A 22,917-nucleotide genomic window follows, 5' to 3' on the forward strand; every position below is an offset into this window, starting at 1 on the left:
TTCTAAGTGCTACTTTTCATTTTTAGGACAAATTCTTACATCAACTTCCTGGTGAACTTAGTTGTTGCTGAATAAATGCCAAAGCCTGTTTAGGCTTTGCACACCACTACATTACTGCATCTTAAATCGCCATTTAGGAAAGAGGTTGAAATTGGATATTATGCTGCAGCCGTGTGCTTGATACGCCCCCTGCTGGCCATTAATGAATTCTATTTCAAGTAAGCAACATTAGGCCTTCAAAAGGAAAATTTTATAATTAAACTTTAAATTTAAATTTAAATTTCAGGAAAACCTAATCTTTGTCTGTGAAGGTATGTAGAGCATGATACAGAAATCTGGATTTTTTTTTTCTGAGGTTGCATAATTACAATTTCAAGCAACATTAGCCAGCATGGTCCTGGTAAGGAATGGTCCTGGTAATTCAGTACAGCTAGTCCTCGACTTACAACAATCCACTTTGTGACCGTTCAAAGTTACAATGGCACTGAAAAAAGGTGACATGACCATTTTTCACATATATGACCATTGTAGCATCCCTGTGGTCACATGATTTTCATTCAGATGCTTGGTAACTGGTTCATATTTATGACGGTTGCAGCATCCCGGGCTCACATTTTCTTTTGCGATCTTCTAACAAGCAAAGTCAATGGGGAAACCAGATTCACTGTTACTAATTTATCAACTGTAGTGTTTTGCTTAACAAATGTGGCAAGAAAAGCTGTAAAATGGGACACGCCTCACTTAACACATGTCTCACTTAGCAACATAACTTTTGGGCTCAGTTGTGGTCGTGAGTTGAGAACCACCTGTAATAGGGGAGGGAGAATTGTAGTGGGTCTACTTCTGTTGTAGGTTTTAGTCCGTTCAGAATACACACAAATTGTGCGCTTATGAATCTAACTGAACCAATTGTTCACTGCTGTGTGTCCCATTTTCTGCGCGCATGTTTTGTGTGCCACTATCACCGGGGAACTAGTTTCTCTTGCACGTCTGAATGCATTCTAACAGAAACTAGATTGGACAAAATGAGCCCGCAGTCAGGAAGGATTCAGCCTCGCCTCCTAATACCTAGATCTGCTATCTCGCTCTTTTCCTATCCTTAGGAGCTTCCTACTCTTCTCCATAACCTAAGATTCCATAATCAAAACAAGAACCCCTCAACAAAAGGAGATACTTCCCTTCCAGCAGACCTCTGAACCTATTCTCATGCGCCTCCACTTCAGGGGCGGGCGACATAAATGTATCGTTTTGCAATAGCGGCGAATATCTAATTCGGTCTTTCCTATCAGCTTCGAGGCTGCCAACTCGACCGACCAATAAGAGGGGAGTGTGGGCGGGGTCTAGTCCCCGCGCGGGAAGATGGCGGTCGGTGGCGTTATTGAGATCTATGGGCGGCTGAAGGTGGTTTGTTTTTTGGAGCTCGGAGGGGGTGGGCGAGAGCTAACAAGGAATTTGGGGAAGGGGGGAAGGGAGCGGGCGGGAAGGAATATTGCTCCGTGTCGTCTCGGTGGGGAGTAAGGGTAGCTGCTTTTGGAGATGGGTACCGGGCAGAGTCGCCATCTGTGCAGCGCGTAAAAATTATGATTATGTCGAATTACAGGAAAAAGCAAAATGGTACAAATGCAGTAAATGTATCTAGGACCTGCCTGTGCATTGGTGGTTTATATGGTGCAGTGACAGTGTCTTTTTGAATACCGGTCGTTTAGGCGCTAACAAGGAAGGCTGCTGTTTTCATGTTTAGATTTCAAGTTCAAACAAATCGGTGGACTAGACGAGTTTTCAAAATGCTCATTTAATGCTCCTTGGCTTTTTAAAGATCCTCTGGAAAATGTACGTCTCTAATTTGCTTCCTGAAAATTGCTTTAAAAGAAAGGTCAGATTTATTCACAAGTGTTTAAGGACCTCCAAGTTCGGAGGCAGTATACCACGAAATACTGCTTGTGTGGAGCAGTAGTAGATGCCGTTATTTTCAGTTGTAGGCATCTTGATCATGAAAACCGGGTGCTAGTTTAGGTATCATTCTTTTCTGAGTTATACATTATTAATCCATGTTGGATAAAAGAGCTAATTTCTTTGCCTAAGATACTTATATTACCATCTTTGGTAAATTTATTCTGCAGTAGCTCTTACATTCCACTGAATGTGATGAGATTTGCTCCATAAAAACAGCCTGATCCTCTTCATGTTTAGAAGTAAAATGCTGAGTCTTATTGTACATAGAATCCTAACAGAGTGTTTCTTCTGAATAAATATGCATAGAAAGCATTGTAGTTTGGCTGTGAAAACTCAGTGTGGCTGCTTATACTTATGGGGGAAAAAGAATAGATGTTGTATGGAGGGCATCATGACCTTTCCTAGAATTCTTGAACTTTTATTTAATATAGACTTCTTGCACTTCATTAACATTTAAGATTTCTTTAGAAATCTCTTGAACTTTATATGCATTTGTAGTACCTTTCCAAATTCTTTGTTTACCCAAAATGGATTCCCTATTATGAGGTTGTGCTTCAGAAAAAAAATAGCTTGCTTCTTTGTATGCATCTGTAGAATACAACAAACTACTTCAATTCAGTATAAACAGAATAAAATAAGTTGACCTCACATTTCAGAACAGTATATATTTGTTTTCTCAGTTCTTGGACTACTAATATTGCTACCTTTACAGCCTGACTGTATGCATTGAAAGATAGTGGTTGTAATACAAATTGAACCCTAGAGAGCAATTCCTCTGTCCTTTCAAAATACAGAGGAAGCAAAAATCGGTATGAGGTTAAAAAATCTGGAATACAGATGTGGGGTGAATGTAATATTGTACGAGTAAACTCATTCCAGAAAAAGTTAATGGCATTGGAGTAGTGCTGGCAGATTTTAGGCTGAATGACTTCCACATTTACCCATCATGAGTTAACATCAATAAATTTGATAGTGACATGGAAGATTCCAACTATACCATAGACTTTTTAAAAAGAATTACCACACAAATATACATGAGAAACTGTATCAGTATCACCAAGCTCATAGGTTGGAAAGATTGAAGCCTTAAACCTCTCCTAGAAGCCACCTAGGTCTTCATACCTTGGCCCTGTCTTCTGTTCTTTATCACAGTAATTTGGTGGGTGCTGTTTCTGTAACATATCTTCTGTGAGTGCCCCACCTGCTGTCCTTCCCTTACGTCAAGGGAGGTATGAAAGACATAGGACTCCTGTAGCCTTTACTCTTAAAAGTTTTTTTAAAAAATAAATTTTATAGTGCCACTTTCTGGTAGGATAGAGTGGAGGCCAAAAGCCCACCTTTTTCTACTCCTTTGGCAGATAGACTAATCTCCCTGGAGATAAATTTTTAAAGAGAAAAGGTATATAAAAATCATTTTTAAAATATACATTTAATAGTCACATGCCAAACCCTTCAATGGCTAAGAGTTACAATATAGTGCTATTTAAATCATGTCATAAAGGATTTTTCACAGTAAAATGCTAAAAGATGACAAGGCTTTAGGCAGATCTCAAGATGCTGCTGCTCTGATCCTTGTCTTACAAGTAAGTCTGCTAAGAAGAGGTTCCTAGTTGCATAAAGCACGTAGTTATAAATATTGACTAGAGAAAGTAACAGACAGAATATTAGGCTTAAGTACACAAGTCAAAATAAAAATAAATCCTTTACAATCTTTCTAACTAAACATTTTTACCTACAGTATTAACTATTCATTTTATACGGCTATACATTTAACATGTGGCTCTGGGAAGTAAACTGAAAGTTTTAAACAATAAAAAACATGAACAATCAGATTTGCCTCTGTCAATTTCCCTGAACTTCCCCTGCAGATCCCAGTTAGTTAATTTTGAAGCTGCTGAGGAGATGGAAAGAGCCCTGTCTCTCTTCTCAGCCTTTGTTCCCAATTTTTGTTTTCATTAAAAAAAATTGTCTAGCAAAAAGAGAGGGATTTGGGGAGAGGGAATGACTGCCCTGCTGGCGTGATTAAAAGTCATGCCTCGGTCAACTTGAATCTTAATTGAAGCTGAGACATGGCAAACGGCCAGTGTATGCAGAATTGGAGGCTTGCCTATCCGTTTACTATTTATGTAAGCATTTAACATGATTCTGCATATTTTACATAGTAGAAAATGCAAAGAATTTTCTTAAGATTGGTCTGTGGGAAAGGAGGGTGAGAAGACTAAGTATTTTTGATGGTTGGAGATCCTAGGAGAATTCAAGAAGTACAGAGGGAGGCATAGAATGAAACAAAATATTCCTGATTTTATTTTTCATTATCCTCAGGAACTGGGCTGCCCTGCACTAGAGGGGGTATACCTGTCAGATGCTGAAGACATACAGAAATTGCTATTCAGCCCTTCATCCCATCGCTTGGACATACTGGAATGGATCTGTGTCAGGTAATGGGTATTACAATTGGAGCCTTATTCCCTGATGTGATCATTCTACCTGTACTGTCAGAATGTCTTGTGCAGACTCAGTGAAATCTACAGATCTGACAGTATGAGCTGGGGGGGGGTGGTTTGATTTTTTCCCCCTCCTTCACAGAGAAAAATCTTTATAGCTGCCTTGTTTAATATCTCCACAAAACCCCTGTATAAGGTCACCCAGTTCAGAGTCCAGTATCATTAATATATAGACAATATTCAGCTGTATATACAATTTGACCCTAGGCCATCCAAGTGATGTTTTTAAGGTCCTGTCTCAATATCTGTGCCTGTTCAGGTCTGAATCGTGAGGAACAGGCTCCCGATTCAGGCTCAAGAATGGGTGGCTGTAATTGTGCAGGCTCCCTGGATTGAGATTTTTCATATGTGATCTATTGAATCTCAGACTTTTTTTTTGGTATGTTGGTGTATTTTCTTTATAGAGAATGCTTCTCTTTTTTTTTTCCTCTTCATTTTATTATTCCATGCTTTTAAAATATAATATGTTCAGAATCTGGGAGTTTGTCAGCCTCTAAATGCAAATACCGTAATACATTATTCCTTTTGGAGAAATATGGCTGTAGAATTGAGGAGGCATTGCAACCAGCCCCTTCTTTGCCATGCCTGTTTTAAGCTTTTCAAGTGCTAGGAGGTAAAGGAGAAAGTTTCTGATCGCCAATTTCTTTGCTGATAAAAAGAATTATCTCTGTAGTCTTGGGAGTAGGAGACTGAAAAATCCTGTGGCTCTTAGGATGCTCTGCTGGAGATCATAAGATTGGAATTTTAGGATTTTCTTTTCCTAACAAGCAAGATTTATTTCTTATTAGTATGAAAAGAAACAGCTCTTGAAACCATAACTACTTCTTTCTTTGTGATTCTAAAATTTAATTATATGACTTGACCTACTTTTAAGGGTGGTGTTAGTTTCAGTTCATCTGTGTGTCCCATTTCCACTTCTGATCAAATGAGAGGTGTGCCCTTTGAAACTTACTTTCCTTTGATTATACATGTTAGCAAGGAAGTTAGGAAATTGTAACAAGTGTAGAGATTAACTGTAGCATAAAATCACAAGTTGCAGAAAACAGTTTGCAAAAATTAAGAGTAGCTAATCAAAATTAATTTACAGTAATTTTCACTTCATTGGGTCCAGCTAGGTGACAGCATCTAGCTAACCCTGATTGACCTTGAAAAGCTATGTGGGTCAGATTTGATTGTTATTTGGATGGGAGATTAGAGTAAAAAATGGAAAACTTCTGGGAAGAAGGCAATGCCAACCATTTCCATAATATTGTCAAGAAACCTATACAGGTAGTCCTCAGGTTATAACCATTTGTTCAGCAAGCTTTCAAAGTTATGATTGTGCTGAACAAATGGTCCTTATGACCGGTCCTTGGAGTTCCATTTGTCACAGTATGCCTATAGTCATGTAATCACAATTTGGGATCTTGGAATCCGACTCACAGTTCCAACATTGCAGTAAGCTATGATCATGTTATCATGATTTCCTGCCGGCTTCCCACAAGCAGAATCAAAGGGGGGGATCAGGAAGCTGGAAATTGCAATCACATGAGTTATTTGCTTAATAGAGTCCCTTCAAACCATAAGATTGATGGCAAATACATTTGATAATAAATTAATAATAGCAACCAGACCTGCTGGAATGGCTTTCGCTAAGTGATTTGGTCATGTGAAATTGTGCTTTACATTGTGCATTGTTTAGTGATGAAAATTCTGATCCGATTTGTCATCTTAACCTGAGAACTACTTACATATCAATGTCCATCAGTTGAGCCTGATTTGAACAAAATTTTAGCACTGCCATATTTGGACAGTGAGGTGCCAAAACCTGGCTTCCTAAACTGGCCAATGGGCTTGATAATCCCAGAAAGATAGGAACATTTTCCTCCAACTCACATGATGGAATTGGGAGTGGAAACCTACATAGTCCATGAGAAGACCATTTTTTACATAAGCAACCATGTTGGACTGGGCCCTTTGATTTAGAAACTGCTGACAAATATTAGTTTGCTCCTGTGTCCTAAACCCAGTATCACCCAATTTTTGTAAATGAAATAAAGAAGAACTAAAGTTTTTTACTTTGGTTACCTCTTAGCCCATTTATGTGTTTTGTTTTTTTAGATAGTTGGCATTTAAAATCTCTTTTAATAAAAATGACAGGAAGAAAATATGATAGAGAAGTTTAAATGGTACTGAAGTATTTAAATTATTAAAGAGGCAGGATGGTCTTTTTGCCTTGTCGAAATATATGGAATTAAGGCAGATTCTGCCTGTGTAAATTCTCCCTAGATACTATATGGGATTATAATAGTTTGATGGGATCCAAATGTAAAAAAGTGAATATTCAGAGTTTCGCTTGAAGGAGTGTTTATAACAAGAGTAATTGCCTGTGTCCCTTTATCCAGGCCAATCTCACAATCATGGTTGCTTCCCCTGATTATTCTCTTCCTTCTATGCTAAGGGTTTTCCCCCTTGCTAGATTGAAAAACCATGAGTAGAACTAGATTTTACAGTAGCTTGTTTTAAAATAGTTATAGGAAATAATCATAATCGCTATTCCACAACAGATGTCTAAATGGTTTGGTATTGCTCTTTGGAAAGGAAAACATATTTTTTATCCTTTCATCTTTTTTATCTCTGAATAATTTGAATTACTTGCATTTATGAAGGGGTGCGAATTATTTATAATATTCTGACAAGGCTCTGAAAGTTTTTTTCTTTTTTTTCTATTAGTTTATCATAAAGAATACAAATATACAAAAGAAAATAGTGGGGAGGGAAGGGAAAAGTGTAGGGCAAAAGGAAAAAAGAAAGAAAAGGCATTGACTTCCAACTCCCTTTGATGCAGTAGAATAAAATAATACCGTAGCATCAAACCTCAACATTTTACTTTTACATAGTAATGTAAGAGCCATTTCTATAACAACAAATCTATCTACTAGGTAAAATCCAAAATCAACGTTTTTTTCCACCTAAAGCACAAAGTCCAGAAGCAGTTTCCAAGTAGAAACTAAAGTAATTGTGTTTTTTTCTTTAATCAAAACAGTCAATTTGGCCATCTCTGCTAACTCCATCAGATTTTGTAAGCATTCATTCATTGTGGGGATTAAAGCGTCCTTCCATTTTTGTGCATACAGTAATCTTGCTGCTGTCAACATATATTAACATCAAAGTTCCATTTTTTTTTCAAAATCTTTATCCATTAAAGCCCAAAAGAAAAGTTTCTGGTTTTATCTTTATATTCACTTTGAAAATCTTCTGTATTAAGATGTGAATCATACTCCAATATTGCTTTGCTTTGAAAGTTTATTTTGCATTCCCTTGCAGTGTGTACCCACCTCTTCGAGAGCAGTTTTCATCTTTCAATAAGGAATCACAATCAGGTTTAAAGATAAAAGGTATACTGTATATCTAGTGGTCATATTAAGTGGATTAATAAATAATTGCTATCATTCTATCAGTTGGGAAAGTTGTTGATGTGTGTGTGTGTGTGTTCCTGGGTTGTGGGTGGAAAGGTGGGTAGAATAGGACTATATAGAGATTCAAATTCAAACTATGCAGGATCAAAGCCTTTTGTCAAAAAAGACTAAAAGACACTGTGACAATGCAATTCCTTTTGTATTGCATACAGAGTCACAATGTGTATAGAAAAAGGAATGAAGCTAAATGGGAAATTACAAAGTGGGAGAATCATTTGGGTCTAGTGAATAAAGCAGGAGGCTACAAACCGGGATTCTACGAGTTCTAGTTCCACCTCAGACCCGAAAACTGGTTGGGCGATCTTGGACTAGTTTGTCTCTCTCTCAGCTCAACCCCACCATACAAGGTTGTTGTGGAGGAAATAAATAAAACATCAATTGATATCTGCTCCCCCAGACATCTGTTGTATATTCTTGCCATATGCCTATAAACAGCCTGGACATTAAGTCTAATGTGCTGGGCAGAATAGAATACATGAGTAGTTCTTGAAGTTATGTTTTATTGACAGGACAAAAATCGGACATTTATTCTATAAATGGCTGTCCAATGTCAGTTTTTTGTCCTGTCTTTAAACCATGATTTCAAGGACTGCTCATGTTACTTGTTTCTGTGGAAATTAATAGAGATGCATTTCACTTGTGGGAAGAATCTAAAGTTCCCTCTGAGCACAAATGGGGAAACTGTTAATTATATCCTAGACTGCATTCTGTTAGTTTATCCCATAAAATTCCATTAGAATAATTGAAAACCAAGCTCGCATTTGTTTTTTTTAAATCTTTCTCCATCTAACCATTTCCTGGTTTCTGTTTTAGTGTTACTATGATAGTATGATTGACTATAGAACTAGGCATATATATGTGTAGTTAGATTCACATCTTCTAGTTAAACAATCACATTTGGAGGCTGGATGATAATGGAATAATGAGAATAGTGAGATCTTGAAGAGTAAATGTCTCCAAAAGAAACAAATTAAATGATCTTAATTAATGCATTTGTTTATTTATTTCATTTTGTTAACTTTGAGTTTTACTTTAACTTGTATATTTTAACTTTGTTCTTAATTTTGTTTTTAACTGTGCTTTTAGTCATGTGTTTATATAGTTTTATTATACTATTGTAAACTACCACTTAGGTGAGATGGTCGGAATAGAAATTTAATAAGTAAATAAATGCAGCAAGCCCTTATAAGTGATAAGAAGTCATTGCTTGTAAATAAGTTATGGGGTTGTTCAAAGTAATGAAAAATAATGCTATTTAAGAAACATGTTAACAAAAAAAGAGATGCATATTAAGAACCAAAGAAGGCTGCTTTTTGCCCTTTAAAATCATCAAGTTAATTTATGGGGATACTGGCAACTTCACTGTGAAAAGAAAAAAGAAAAAGCAACTTTTGTACTGCGAGTTAATATTTTTGGTGTTCTGTTGGCATAAAGATGCACAGCAAAGCAATTGCTCAGTTTCCAGGAAATGAGTCACATCTTAGTTGACATTCCATCAGTCCATGTTTCAGTTCATCAAGCTTCCAATATTCCAAGCAAAGTCTGAACTTTTGGACCAGAATTCTGATTGTTCTGAAGTCCTGTCCTCAGTGTTGTCAGAACTAAGCCAACGGACATAAACACTTCTGTAGGAATTACTTTTTAAATATAAAACTGCAGGGTTTTTGCCAAGGAACATGGTTTAGGTTTTCAGTCTGTAGCATGTGACTTGGATTAATCCATAATCTTCATAATTTGAGAAGCTGCATAAAAGTAGATCAACTCATAATTTATTATGTTGCCATATTTTCCTTTGTCTAATGCTTGCAAGCTAGAAATCATATTTTAATCCATGCCTGTCTTCGGCAATTGAAAACAGCCCTTTCTTTCCCCCAGCAGATGTTATGTGTAGAGATTGGTTGATGGATTGCTTTTATGTTTATGAAACTCTTTTTTTAAAAAAGGCTTGCCTTTCCTGGTTCCTCAAAATTTTTCTATAATTGAACAAGTTGAGTTCAGTGTATCTTCACAAGACTCAATTACTAAAATGCCTCATTCTCTCCTGACCGTTTTTTTTTTCATCTGTACTGAGCAAGCTACCTACTGGAGCCATTCAAGAGGGATAATAAAGATGTGAGCAAATACGGTGCAGTCTACAGTCGTGAGGGACACAAAGCTTGAAATCTGCATCTGAGACTTGTTTTCTACATGACTCAAGAAAGGGACTTCTAGCTCACTACTCTTTAATATTATTGGCTCTCTTTTGGCCTATCAGATCATGCCCTTTTGAATCAGAGGAGCACACCCTGAGGGTCCACGTGGGCCCTGGAATTCTCAGAGATCCTTTAAAAGTTTGTGACCAAATTGTAATATTCCATATGTTTAATATGAAAGAAAAGGAAAGTGAAGAGAGCTGCCTTATTAATAGCCCAATGCAATACTAAGTGTTTTTTGCTCTGGGGCCATCGACTTTTGTGTCTGTACATATAATTCTTGGCCCAAAACTGGTAACATGAGTTCAGTCTAAGACATAATAGTCTTTTTTCCCAGTGGGCCCCAACACACAGGCAGTGCTTTTGTTCACAGTCATTTGTTGCTGTCTTGTCTCTTGAATAGGAGACACTGGAAAATGAACTGAGACTCTTGGTGGGCAAAACAAATGCCCTGTCACTGAATCAAGCCCCTCTTCAATACCTGACTATGAGTTTTAGCGTACAAAGAATTGTACAAGGAGTACCAGATGGGGATTTTTTTTTTTTTGGTAGAATCACCTCTGAGCGGGCACTGAAAGAATCAGGCATCTTGTTCTGGTGTCCAACTTCTCTGTGTCTTTGTAAAAAAAAAAAAATGGATACCTAGATCAAAGACAAAATTACTTGTGGAAGCCAAGTCTTGCCCTAATCTGCTGTAAAAAAAAATAATGTTGCTTTCCAGGAATAGTTTCCCTCCACTCTGGGCCAACATTTCATTTTTGGCTATGCAGTGGTCGTTAGGAATTAGGGGAAAGTAAACAAAATAGAATACAGTACCTTTGTTTTTTGTAGGTTTGGTTCAGCTTCCAAAGCCTTCCTCAGCCCTGGCCTCCTGCCTGACTTCTGCCATCTCCTGGCATCTAATGGAGCCAGCCACGCCAATATCATTCTACAGATGTAGATGTGTAAAAACACTATCAAAGTACTGGTGTGTGTGTGTGTGTTTTTTAAGCTTTCTTAAGACCTGAAGCCTTGGAATGTATAAGTGTATGTTGTATAAGAATCTCAAGCTCTTCCCCTTTACTCTTTGTTGCTAAAGCAGAATGGGTAAATCTGGGCTGGAAAGTTGTCAAATACATGGGAAATTAAAAATAAAAAACACCCAAAGCAGAGCCGTAGAAAGTTGAAATGCCAAATGTTTCATAGGTATCCCTTTGGACATCTTCCATTTGCAAGCAGGGAAAACCAGGAACAATTACTGCATTGCTCATGAGAACTGGAAACTTGTTCCAGAGCAAATAATAACTCTGTGGGAAACCCTGGCACCTCTGTGGTTAAACCTCCTCCTATCCTGACAGGAATGGCGAAGCTGGGGTCTGAGCTGATGCTTTGTCAAGCTGATGATTTGGATCTCATCAAGGTAAGCACCAGGAAAACATCTGCAAAAGCAGCCTGCTGTCTCTTCCGTGCCTGTTTTATGCCTTTTCCTTGCCCTTCTTCATTCAACGAAGATGTCGGCTCCTTGCTGCCTGCTGTGACTGGATATTCTTCTACTCTTCTCTTTCCTGCAGCTTGACTGACTTGCAATAGATATGACAAGCTGTTTCCTCTCTCCCCCCCCCCCCCCCAGTAACATTTTAACTAATTAAAAGTCTAGGTTATGTAATGCGAAAAGGAATGAAATGAAGCATATGTCATTTCTCTTTGTGGAATTTCCTTTCTAGGCCTTGGATATTTTTCTTCTATTCCCTTTTAACATGGGGCCTGCTCAGACACTGTATCCTGAATATCGACAGCTGAGCATATCCGAGAGAGAGGCCTGTTTACATCATCAGACTGGAAGGGAAGATGCTAAGAGTTTGTATGCTTTTTTGTGTTTGTGTCCCCACAGGGAAAGGCCTCTGTTAAGAAGCAGCTCCACTTCCTGCAACAGCTGGTGGCTGTCATTCCAGCTCAAACTAACTTTATGCTATTAGACTCTATATCAGACTCCGGTAGTTATTCCAGGTGAGAGGGAGGGAGAGGTATCCTTCCCCACAATTATCATTCCCTAAGTTTTGCAGCTGTTGTGTGCTTAAATAGATAGATTTAGTTAATGTGGTGTTGAATACAGTTGCTGTTGCTGAGTAGGGCTGAATTGTTACTGTTGGCAGAAGGTGTGGAATTCTGCCATCACAATGGCATGCTGATTCAGATTTTGGGATGAAATCGGCATGCCATCCTAGATAATTTGTCCTGGAAAATGTCCAAAATTGGTGCATTCTTTTTTTTTAGTGTGGATTTTGGAGTACATATTTGGGATGGATTGCAAAGGGGGAAGTACACAGGAATTAGACAATAATGATGGAATCTTAAAACACATCATTTTATATTACTGCCATCCAGCCACAGCTAAAACATATGAAACTGTGTGCCCCTTTTTCTGCAATCAGAGCAGTAGTTCAGATGGCTGGTCTTAAACCAGTGCTCTGGGGCCATGTTTTATTACCATCAAACTGATTTGTCTTTTAATGGGAACAGATCATGTCCTCTTTGATTTTTAGACCCCTCCTTCTCTTCGTACCAATCCCAATTTTACTCCCTAGGTTAAGACTGCCCTGCGGCCTACATTTTATAATTCCCCGGCCTTCTCTTGCAGCACAGAGGAATCTTTCCAAGAAATAGCTAGGAAGAACGAAGAATTCATAAAGCAGGTTTTCTCTAGCCCTGACCTGCAGGCAGTGCTGAATCCAGAGTGTCACCCCTGGAACTCAGATATAAAGGCACTCCTTTTGGGTGGAGAAGGACAACAGAAAAGGTAAGGTTCCTGTGCCTGCTGTTAAGTTATGGAGAGAGTGAAGAAGCCCCTCACCTCAGCTTATTGTAGAACCATGGGGAGGCTGGAGGTGTCAAATAGAGGAAAGGATTCGTGTAAAAATGAGATCCAGTTTCCATTGATGTGCCGTGTCCACTTGTTTTCCCCACGTCTGTCGTGATGAAACCATGAACTCCTGCTACCCACTTTCTTGTCTGTGTATATAAAAGGGCCCTGCGGTCAATGACTTCTCATGAGCAAACTCTCTTGGAGGCATCAGAGGAGCTGGAGAAGACAGCAGCAGCCTTGGAAAATCTAAGAGCCCAGGTAAGCAAGTTACAGACCTGCTATATCAAACAGGTGGCATATGTTTTACATTGGGGGAAGGGTGGCTTTCACCTCCAGTTCATTTGCCCCGTTGCTTGCAGTTACAAGCAGTCTGTGATGTTTCATTTTACCAATTGTGTAGGCTCATCATGGAATATTTACAGAAAGGAATATCTGATTTTATGAGACTGATGATCTGTGTCAGCTCTATAACACAGTAATTATTTTAATTGTGTTAGGTAAATGTCTATTAGTAAGTTTTCATATCAAAAAAACTCAAGAAAATAATGTTGAAGAGTTGCTAACCCTAAGTAGCCTTTTCCACGGAAGTGCTAGGGCATTGCCCTTAATTCTTCTCTCTTCTCTCTTCTGCCTTGCCTTCCACCTTTATTGACCTTCTCTGGTCCTATTATTAAAAACAATACCGCTTACTTCTCCTTTTTTTTTTTTTTGCTATACAGCTATTGTATCCATTTGCATATACTTGCTTGCATGTCTGTATTTTAATTGCAACAGAGGTATCCTGGCTAGATTGCAGTTAAGAGCTATTTCATTCAATTTCTCATAGGGAGTCAGGGAGGTAGGTGATGCTTGAAATGTCAAGGCAAGCAGAACAGGAAGCCAGAAAAATTCTGTAGGTGTAGCAACAACAGTCGCATTTACTGCATATTACAGTGCTTTATAGCCCTCTCTAAGCAGTTTACAGAGTCAGCCTATTTACCACAACAACCTAGGTCCTCATTTTACCGACCTCGGAAGGATGGAAGGCTGAGTCAACCTTGAGCCTGGTGACATTTGAACTGCCAGATTGCATTCAGCAGAAGTAGCCTGCAGTACCGCATTCTAACCACTGTTGCTCTATAGTGTGGTGAAGGTGATGGTCTCGAAATCAGGAGACTATGAGTTCTAGTCACATTTTAGGCCTAAAAGCCAACTGGGTGACTTTGGGCAGTCACTTTCTTCTCAGCTCATCCAACTTCATAGGGTTGTTGTTGTGAGGAAAATAGGAGAAGGGAGTATTAGGTATGCTTGCCACCATCAGTTATTTATAAAAATAATAAAGGTAGGATATAAATAAAACAAAATAAAATAGAAATGATCCTTGGCATTAATTACCTGTTCATTACCACTGCTGCATGAATGGTTGGCTTTTAAGGGATCTATCCTACCCTCAAACAGCTGATTCCCTGTTTTCTTCAATTCAGGTGTTTTCACTATATTTTGGTGGGGTGGGGGGGAAAATAGTGTTCCTTCCTCCAGGGGAATCCCGCTGGTGCCGATCCATCCAACAACACTGCCACGGCTCTTCAGTCCCTCAAGCTGATAGTTTCTGACTACAGCCAGCTGCTCACAGCCTTTGAACAAGTATATGAGAATGAGCTGCAGAAGCATTGTGAACGTCCTGCTCCTAAACTGAGTCCTTGTGACCTCCTCTTCCAAGCTGTGCACCACAGTCTGCTGCTGTGTATGCAGGTGAGCTTGGGGCATGTGAATGGACAGACAGAGAATTTGGGAGCCTATACCCATGATGGCGAACCTATGGCACGCATGCCAGAAGTGGCACACAGAGCCCCCTCTCTGGGCACGCAAGCCGTTGCCCCAGCACAGCTTGCTGCGCATGCGTGAGCATGCCTCCTGCCAGCCAGCTGGTCTTCGGGTCGCTGCCGTGCCTGCGTGGGGGGGTCCGCACACACAGGAGTTGCAGGGGCGGGGCGCATGTGCTGGAGTCACACCCAGGTGTGCGCACCTGTGGGGGGGCGCAAGCGCAGGAGTCGCACATGCATGAATGGGGGCAGGTGTGGGAGTCACACATGCATGCGTAGGGGCGGGGCACTCACGGGTCGCCTGCATAGGGCGGGCACATTCGCAGGGGTCACGCATGCAAGGGCGGGGAGGTATGCCGCTGCCCTGACGACGTGAGTTTGACACCCCTGCTTTACATGAACCTTCAGAAGAAGATACATTATGGAAAGGCAAGCATATTGTTTTCATCCTTCCTGATGTTAGGTAAACGCACCTACCTTTTAAGTTTAATATGTTTAAATGCACAAATGACTACCTTTCTCTTAGTTCTATCCACTTGGCCATTTGCATGGAGTAGTTCCCTTTCCTAAATCTTCCTATCAGCCCTACTCATAGTTTTTTGTTGAAGTGTTAAAACAACAATAATTTCAAAATTTGTTTTTAAGATTGTATTTCATACAAAGCTAGGTTGTGATTAATGCCAAGTTCAGGATAATATAATATTCAGTTTAGAGCAAATTGTAAATTGATACCAGGTTGCATGTAATCTGACTGAAAATACAGCTATTGCACACAGTTGCAGTTGGGGCTATAGACATACTGGTAGTTAAAATACATATATGTACAAGATGGAGAAAGAGAAGATTCCATCAGAGGAAAACAATACAAGCTCAAAAAGAAGAGGCTTAGTTATTACATTAGAATAAAATTGATCTAATTGAACCATGTGAAACTAGTCATAGCAACACTGAAATAAAATGAGACGTTGGAATGCCTGAATCTGTATTATAAAGTATTATAAAGTATACATTAAAAAATAAAGTTGCATCCGCTGTTTGTGATTTGCAAATATCAACAAGGAATAGAAGTACTGCAATGATAGAAACAGCATCTTTTAACTGTATAGATTGACAATTGCAGTCAGTATGAATATTTCACTGATAATGCACTAACGTAATTTTTAAGTTCAAACTTTTTCATTGCCTATTTTGACTGTGATGGAACTAATTATCATAGTTCCCATAGAAATATCACTTTGAACATTGCTAATTGAAATAATGTGTCTGTTGCTCATTATAATTCATTATCCACACTAATCAAGACCTAATTGTATCCATAGCTCCAGTTTCAAGTCTATTAGAAAATAATTGCGTATTGACTTTGTGCTTGAGGTGGAACAAAAATGAAAATTTGATTTGGGGTTTTACCAATTAGATTTGTTATTATAGAAATGGCTAATTTATACTATTATGTAAATGTAAAAAAGTTGAGTTTTGATCCTATTATTTATTCTACTGCATCAAAAGGAGTCAGAAGTAAATGCCTTTTCTTTCTTTTGCCCCCTTTTCCCTTCTCTATTTTCCCTACTATTTTCTTTTGTATTTTTGTATTTTATATTATAAAGGAAATCAATTGCTTATTCTCTGAGCATATTTCACAAGGACAGGGCAATTCATCAATCTTCCTTTAGTCTGGATCACTGGTGTCAAACTCGATCGTGTCATGTGATGTATTGTGACATATCATGACGTTTTTTGCCTTTTGCGGAGCCGGTCGGGCTTGGCCTGCACGTCATGCATCTGACCCACGAGCCGCCAGTTTGACAGGCAGGGTCTAGATACAGGTTCCTTGTGTTCACTGATCAAAGAAATTTATCTTGCTAGTTTCCGTACCGATCCTTGGTGTAGCTGCCATTATTAGAGATATCAAACTGGTCAATTTAGTTCGGTTTTTAAATTCTGTCATCTCCCTTTTCCTCAAAGATGATACGACAAGAAGGATATTATAATTTCTGGAAGGGCTGAAATGGGTACCAGACAATTCGTGGTTCCCTACTTTATGAACGGCATTCCGTGAGTCTCTGTGTATAGTCATGCTGGCCACATGACCCCAGAGGCGTCTTTGGCTTCCTCGGCTAAGAAACGGAGACAAGTATTGCCCTCTGGAGTCGGACACAACTTGGCAGAGGAAACCTTTACCTTTACCTTATGAACAAATAGGGGCTCAGTTTCATGTGAAGTAGCAGCGTTCATATTTCTAAATGTTCACGTTCAGATGGAATTGTAATAATGGTAGCTGGCTGTGCCTGTGTGTTTCACCATCTAGAGTAGCTTTCTTTAAACATGGCATTTATAATATATTTGACTTTTGGGACAAAAGTGCTTGAGACTTAGAATCCATCTTTAATTAAAGAAAGAGGGCAAGTGTGTGTTCACACAAAGGTGAAATGATGTGTGCAGTGAACCAAAAAGTCTGCAGAATACAAGAGGCAGCAGTCAGGTTGCTAAACTCGGGAATTTATTTCTTCCTATGTAAACCTGCCTTCTGTACATAATGGCATACTGAGGGGCCATCAAATAGAAATGTCTTTTAACCCGTGAAGCCTGTGCTACAATATATTTGTTAGCTTTCCGGTGCTTCATGGTTTTGTTTTTATTACACAATTCCCTCCCATTTTTTTTATTTTTTATTTTAAAAATATCCTCCAGAATAGGCTTTTCACTTCCCTCTTTCCTGTCCCACCTCTTTACAACTATTAAAATCTGGAGTACAAAATATTGAACAGTTGGAGATGATAAGATGCCACTAAAGGAGCTTCCTGCTTTTGTTTTATCAACATTCTCATTTGCAGGAGCTGCAAGGCCTGGCCCAGGTTACAGAAACCTCAGAACGCATTATGGCGACGGTGCAACGGCGGCATGAAGAGAAAGTGTTCTGGAATGGAAGCACTATAGCCACATTACGTAAGTCTTGTGGCCTTTCCTATAAATGTCAGTTCCTCTTCCTACACTGCTCTTTGTGAAACTCCCTTTCTGAAGTTTTATGGCAACTGGACCAAACCTCATTAATCTGAGGCGTTTCGTTGCTCATCCAAGCAACTTCATCGATCAGCAAAATTAGTCAGAGAATCATTGGAATGTACCAACTCTTGCCACACCACCTTCAGGGGTTTCTCCCCAAAACGTGTTGCAATATGTCAATGAAGACTCAATCATCCAGGCCAAAGGTATCTAAAGGTTGAATCATGGCAATTGGACCAAACTTTGTTAATCTCAGACGTCTCGTTGCTCATCCAAGCAACTTCATCAGTCAGAGAACAAATAGTGAGGCAGACATTCAGGGAACATCTGGTTTTTCATCCCTTTCTGATGCCTTTTAGTGTGTGGGGAGGTGTGAATTATGAGTTGGGTGCTTTCTTAACTGAACTATTTAATCCCGGGGATGGGGGAAGTCTTTTCTTCAGGGAGTGAAATTTAAGGAAGGTACGATGGGCATCTAGGAGAGAAGAACATGTAATGGGTAGAGAGAATTTGATTTAGCCTGAGCATGTTGAAGAAGAGATAGAGCAGGAGTCCCCAAACTTGGCAACTTTAAGACTTGTAGACTTCAACTCCCAGAATTCTGGGAAATTCTGGGAGTTGAAGTCCACAAGTCTTAAAGTTGCCAAGTTTGGAGACCTCTGAGATAGAGCCATCACTTTCAAAGCCTGAAAGGTTCTCAAGCCTCCCAGGCCCCTTCACCTTTCACTCTATCAAGCTGATCTTTTACTTTTTCAGCCTCAAAGCTTGAAGAACTGCAGCAGAAATACAAAACCATCCATGCCACCCTCAAAGATCCTCAGAGTTCCTAAAAATGAAAGGACTGCAAATTGTAGGTTATTTTTGGATGAAGGGAAAATGTGTCTTCCTGGGATGTAAATGAGAAGCTGGTATTTTTTTCCCCTTCAAATGTTAATATATTTTCTAAAGTCTTCTTTGAAAATTAAAAAAAATAAAGCCTGTCTCCTTTAAGATGAATATTCTCACTCACATTTCTTGGTTGTTGTGGTTTTCTCTTAAAGTCTGCTTTAATTCCCAGTTACCAAATAGCACTAGTTGGATCAGAAAGACTGTTCTCCCTTTTTTGTACATTTGCATCCCTATATCTAGCATCTTGTGGAATTAGCTTCTACCTCTCTCCCTTTAAAACTACACGCCAGGTATTTCTGTTTGGCTGAAGACCCTTTTTTTTGCCAAATCCCTTGAAGGACAATTTTTAGAATTCCCAATCTGCTCTAAAGAGATCATTACCTCCTAATGTTTTGATTTGTTGAGAACTTTGCAGGATTAAAACGGTGCAGTTAATGGATTGAAAAGCATTTCAAATGCTCTGGAGAATTTTCCTGCTTCTGAAATATAATTCTGTTGAAACTCCAACTGAACTGTGGAATAGCGAGATTACTTGGACAATTGACATAATTGCTCCTAATTGCCTTCTCTTGGATGTATAAGAGTTCCCTTGGTTTTCTGTGATCTTAGAGCAATGAAGCATTTGGGTAAATGACTTGAAGGATGGGGAATATCATGGGGCCAATGTGATCAAAGAGCCCATTTGAGTGTGAGAAGACAATAAATTGTTGCTCTATTGTTTTTCCTTCCTATCAGGCTAGTCGTATTGCTCTAGGTGATTAAAAGGCTATAGTTAACTGCAGAAAGCCTCTGAAATTCTGATTAATTTGCCATACTGTATGTTCATAAAGTTGCTTATATTTTCACCAGTTTGGACTCCATGTTGAACATGAATTCTAATGAAGCAGTGATCCAGTCCCTCTAGTTTCTAATGAATCTTTTAGCTTGCTCAGTCAAAGAATACAGCATGTTTGGAGTTAATTTTTCTAAGCTATTTGTTTTAAGTTGTATCCATCTTGGCTTGTTAGAATTGTAAACATGGTTTATAAATCTTGGTTTAAATGCAGCTGGAAGGGGGCTGACAGATTGGTGGTGTAAGTTAGAAATACTTTATGCAAGAGGAACATTATCTGACATTTCCTGGTCTTTAGGAAACCTTCAGTGGTATGATACTGTTTATATTTTCATAATATATAAATAAAATAGAATACCCATAAAGAGATACAGTGAAAATGTATCATGGCTTCCATACTGTCCTCCCTAAATGCAGGTTGCTGCTTTTTTATATCATCTCATGGCAACTGTCAGCCTGTAGGATTTTTTTTTCCATTAAAGGAATCATTGCTTTTAAATACAGTTTCTGCAGTTAATAGGCTACACAAGGGAGTATGCAGATGCCGCACAATCTCCTGCTTCAAAATATTCTTCCTGCTAAGGAAAATGGCCGTGTAATACTTCACATAAAAATATTGCCAACGTATCCTTTCTCTTGTTTGCCATTAATGGTCATCAGCTTACTGATATAATCTGAGTCATGCATACGTGACTTTTAGATTTTAAATGTTCTCCATACTACAGAGTGTTCCTCAAAACAGGGTGGTTAATTAATTAATTAATTAATTAATTAATTAATTAATACAGATACCATTTTGTACAATGACTTACTGGATCTTGCGGGGGTGAGGTGAGGTTGGGATTTGCTAGGTGGTTATAATTCATCTTTAAACTTTCCAGAATTAATTCAACATTATAATATACTGGGTTTTTTTTTCACCTAGCAGGGTAATTTGTTCTAGCTAGCAGGACATTTAGAAGCAAGTTTTTTGTTTGGATACAGGACGATTGATATTTGTACTGCTGTAACTTTGTAGTTTAACGAAGTAGAAAACTATCCGGAAAAGTCTTATGAATGGCAGTGCAACATATGTATTAAATTGATCTTAAATATGCCTCCTTCCATACAATAACTTCAAAGTAGGGCAGATAGGTCATCCTTACAACCCCACTTTTTATTAGCAACATTATTATATTCTTGTACTCAAGTACCTACGCTTTGTGTAAGAGTCTCTGCCGTCCTCGATCCCACACTTCAATTATACAACTTTCAACTATACTGACTTTATTCGGGGGGGATTTCTTAAATACGCACAAATAACAAAAATTCAGTGTATTCCCATTTTCCTTTTTGGATTCCTTTCTGTATGATTGTATCAAAATGACTTGCTCATCAGCCAAAAAAATACTTCAGTGTGCCTAATCTTAAATTACATGTCTTTCAACAAATATCCAGCTAGCAAGAGCTAGAAAATAAGACAAATACATATATTCTGAGTGTGATGTGTGAATTAACAGAATCTTCAAAGTCTTTACAACCCCAACATTGCAGAGTGAGTGGAGGATGGCAGCAAACTGAAGAAGAAGAAGAGCATAATGTGTGCAACTTTGTTGTGAAGATGTCTCTCTCCTGACCATAAACCAAAATCTGGAGAAAAATATATAATTGATTAGATATAGGAAAGTGGATAATAGTGATGCACTTTAGGTTACAACTAAGCTACTGCCTAGGTTGATCACGTAGGTTCTTCAGGTAGGTGGAATCTACATAAAGAAATAAAAGCTCTAGACTGAGCTGGCTATAATCGGAACTGTATTTCATTCCCCACTGATTTTGAGGAGGGCAAATGCAATATACTCCAGTACATACTTGACACTCCAGTAGAAATTATGACAGAAAAATGCAGTAACTTTTTCTACAGGAAACAGCAAAAAGGGTCCCAAATTAGCTTATGATGGCCTTCAGTGGTGGACATCTAAAAACAGATGTATATGACTCTTTCACAGGTTTCCCAGGAATACTGCATAGCACAACCTCTGATGGATAGCCCAGACGTCTAGATTTCGATTTCTAAAGGAGTCACAAATAGATATGGATGCTCAGGATTCAAGGATACTGTAATGCTGTTTCATGGAGCTTAACAAATTATGATACGGTTTTTAGCCCAAGAGTAAAACTAAAAATAAGACGTTGGTAATAGTCCTCAAGTAGAGTCCCCAAATTCTCTTCTTAAATGGCTGGGTTAGGGTTGGCACAGTTTCCCCCTCCCTCCCCAGCCGGGCAACCAAGCCGCAAAGATTGTAGACTGCTGGTTTAAGACATAGAACATTCTAAGGATGACGTTTATAATCAAAACATGCTAGATGTAAATGTATTCATTATTAGTGGCTAAAATTCCAGCATAGGAAGGAAGTCACGGGAATGAAGAATGGGGTGTGGAGGAATGTGGATAAGCACTCCTGGGTGTGGGGAAAATATTTAGGGTCAGGGTTTATAAGGATCCTCTACTTACAAGCAATATATGCTGTATACCCTAATACTTCAACACATCTATATACATTTATGTAGACAGTACCCACACAAACTGTTCAGACTTAATACCTACTTCCTTTTTTAGTCTAGTTACATTTACTAGATTTCTCATTTGGCACAGCATTTTCCAAGAGAAAACAAGATACAATTCCACCAATTCCAGAAAGGAAGGAATGGACCTAATTTGGTCTAAATTTGAAATATGGGGTATGGTACAATTTTGTTGTATGTACTTTTACCTACTGAATGGTCTCATTGAGGAAGAACGGATTGGCAGTTGTCACACTATCTTGGTGTATTATGAATGAACAATAGGATTCAAATGGTGGATTATTTCACACTTTCTCCAGTGGATTTTTTTTTTTAACCTTTGCAGTTATTATTTGTTATAAGCAAATGTCCTATGTTGTTTTGGATAGAGCAAAATACAATTTATAGCCTCAAAATTGGAGTTATTAAAAATGAGTGAAATAATACAAACATAAAGCATAATCAGTGCAGTGCAATTGGATTTAGTGAAACAATAGACAGGGCACTGTCTTTCAGAAAATCTGAAAATGACACATCAGATAAAAATGTACCTATCATTCAAATAACAGCAAGGAAAGCCACTTCTCAGATTGAGCCAGCAGAGGGCGCTGAGATACCGAGAATTTGTTTTGTATTGCAACTTTAACAGTATAACTATCCCTTGTACCCTAAACCCTTTTCTAGGTCATCAAGTTATAACATATCTCTCCATTCTTTGTCTCCCCTAAAAAATAATAATAATGGTGGTTGACTGTTTTTGGAAGCCCACTCCTCTGATTCCCTTTCAAGCTTTTCAACTCAAGACTTGCCCATCTCATCCACCCCATTTCAGAGTTCAGGAATGCAGGCCTGGAGCTGAGTCACCTAGGCTGAGTGTAAACACAGCCCTCAAGTGGAGTGGC

The 22,917-nt window shown here is 38.7% G+C and overlaps 1 protein-coding gene across 2 annotated transcripts; it reads left to right on the forward strand.

Annotated features, from left to right (window-relative positions):
• Positions 1–1,281: 1,281 nt before the first annotated feature.
• Positions 1,282–18,741, forward strand: HAUS7 (HAUS augmin like complex subunit 7). 2 transcript variants are annotated; one of them, XM_026676211.2, is made up of 10 exons: positions 1,282–1,401; positions 4,276–4,391; positions 7,764–7,834; positions 11,445–11,506; positions 11,978–12,093; positions 12,725–12,883; positions 13,111–13,207; positions 14,453–14,680; positions 17,583–17,694; positions 18,508–18,741. In XM_026676211.2, the coding sequence occupies exons 1-10, from the start codon at positions 1,360–1,362 to the stop codon at positions 18,579–18,581; spliced, it is 1,077 nt and encodes a 358-aa protein (XP_026531996.1). In that variant the 5' UTR covers positions 1,282–1,359; the 3' UTR covers positions 18,582–18,741. The 2 variants fall into 2 exon arrangements, with proteins under 2 accessions (XP_026531996.1, XP_087812984.1); XM_087956858.1 differs by lacking the exon at positions 1,282–1,401 and adding an exon at positions 1,555–1,614.
• Positions 18,742–22,917: the final 4,176 nt, after the last annotated feature.

This window comes from Notechis scutatus, chromosome 2 (assembly GCF_049901735.1).
Source record: "Notechis scutatus isolate UNSWTSFEM ecotype Mainland chromosome 2, rNotScu1.2, whole genome shotgun sequence".
Lineage (NCBI taxonomy): Eukaryota > Metazoa > Chordata > Lepidosauria > Squamata > Elapidae > Notechis > Notechis scutatus.

Excerpts from the sequence above, each read along its gene's own strand:
- HAUS7 (XM_026676211.2), top strand. The coding sequence starts at position 1,360 with ATGGCGGTCGGTGGCGTTATTGAGATCTATGGGCGGCTGAAG. Across the intron at positions 4,392-7,763 it reads CTGGAATGGATCTGTGTCAG|TGTGTACCCACCTCTTCGAG; the intron begins GTAATGGGTATT and ends ATTCCCTTGCAG. Across the intron at positions 14,681-17,582 it reads GTCTGCTGCTGTGTATGCAG|GAGCTGCAAGGCCTGGCCCA; the intron begins GTGAGCTTGGGG and ends TCTCATTTGCAG.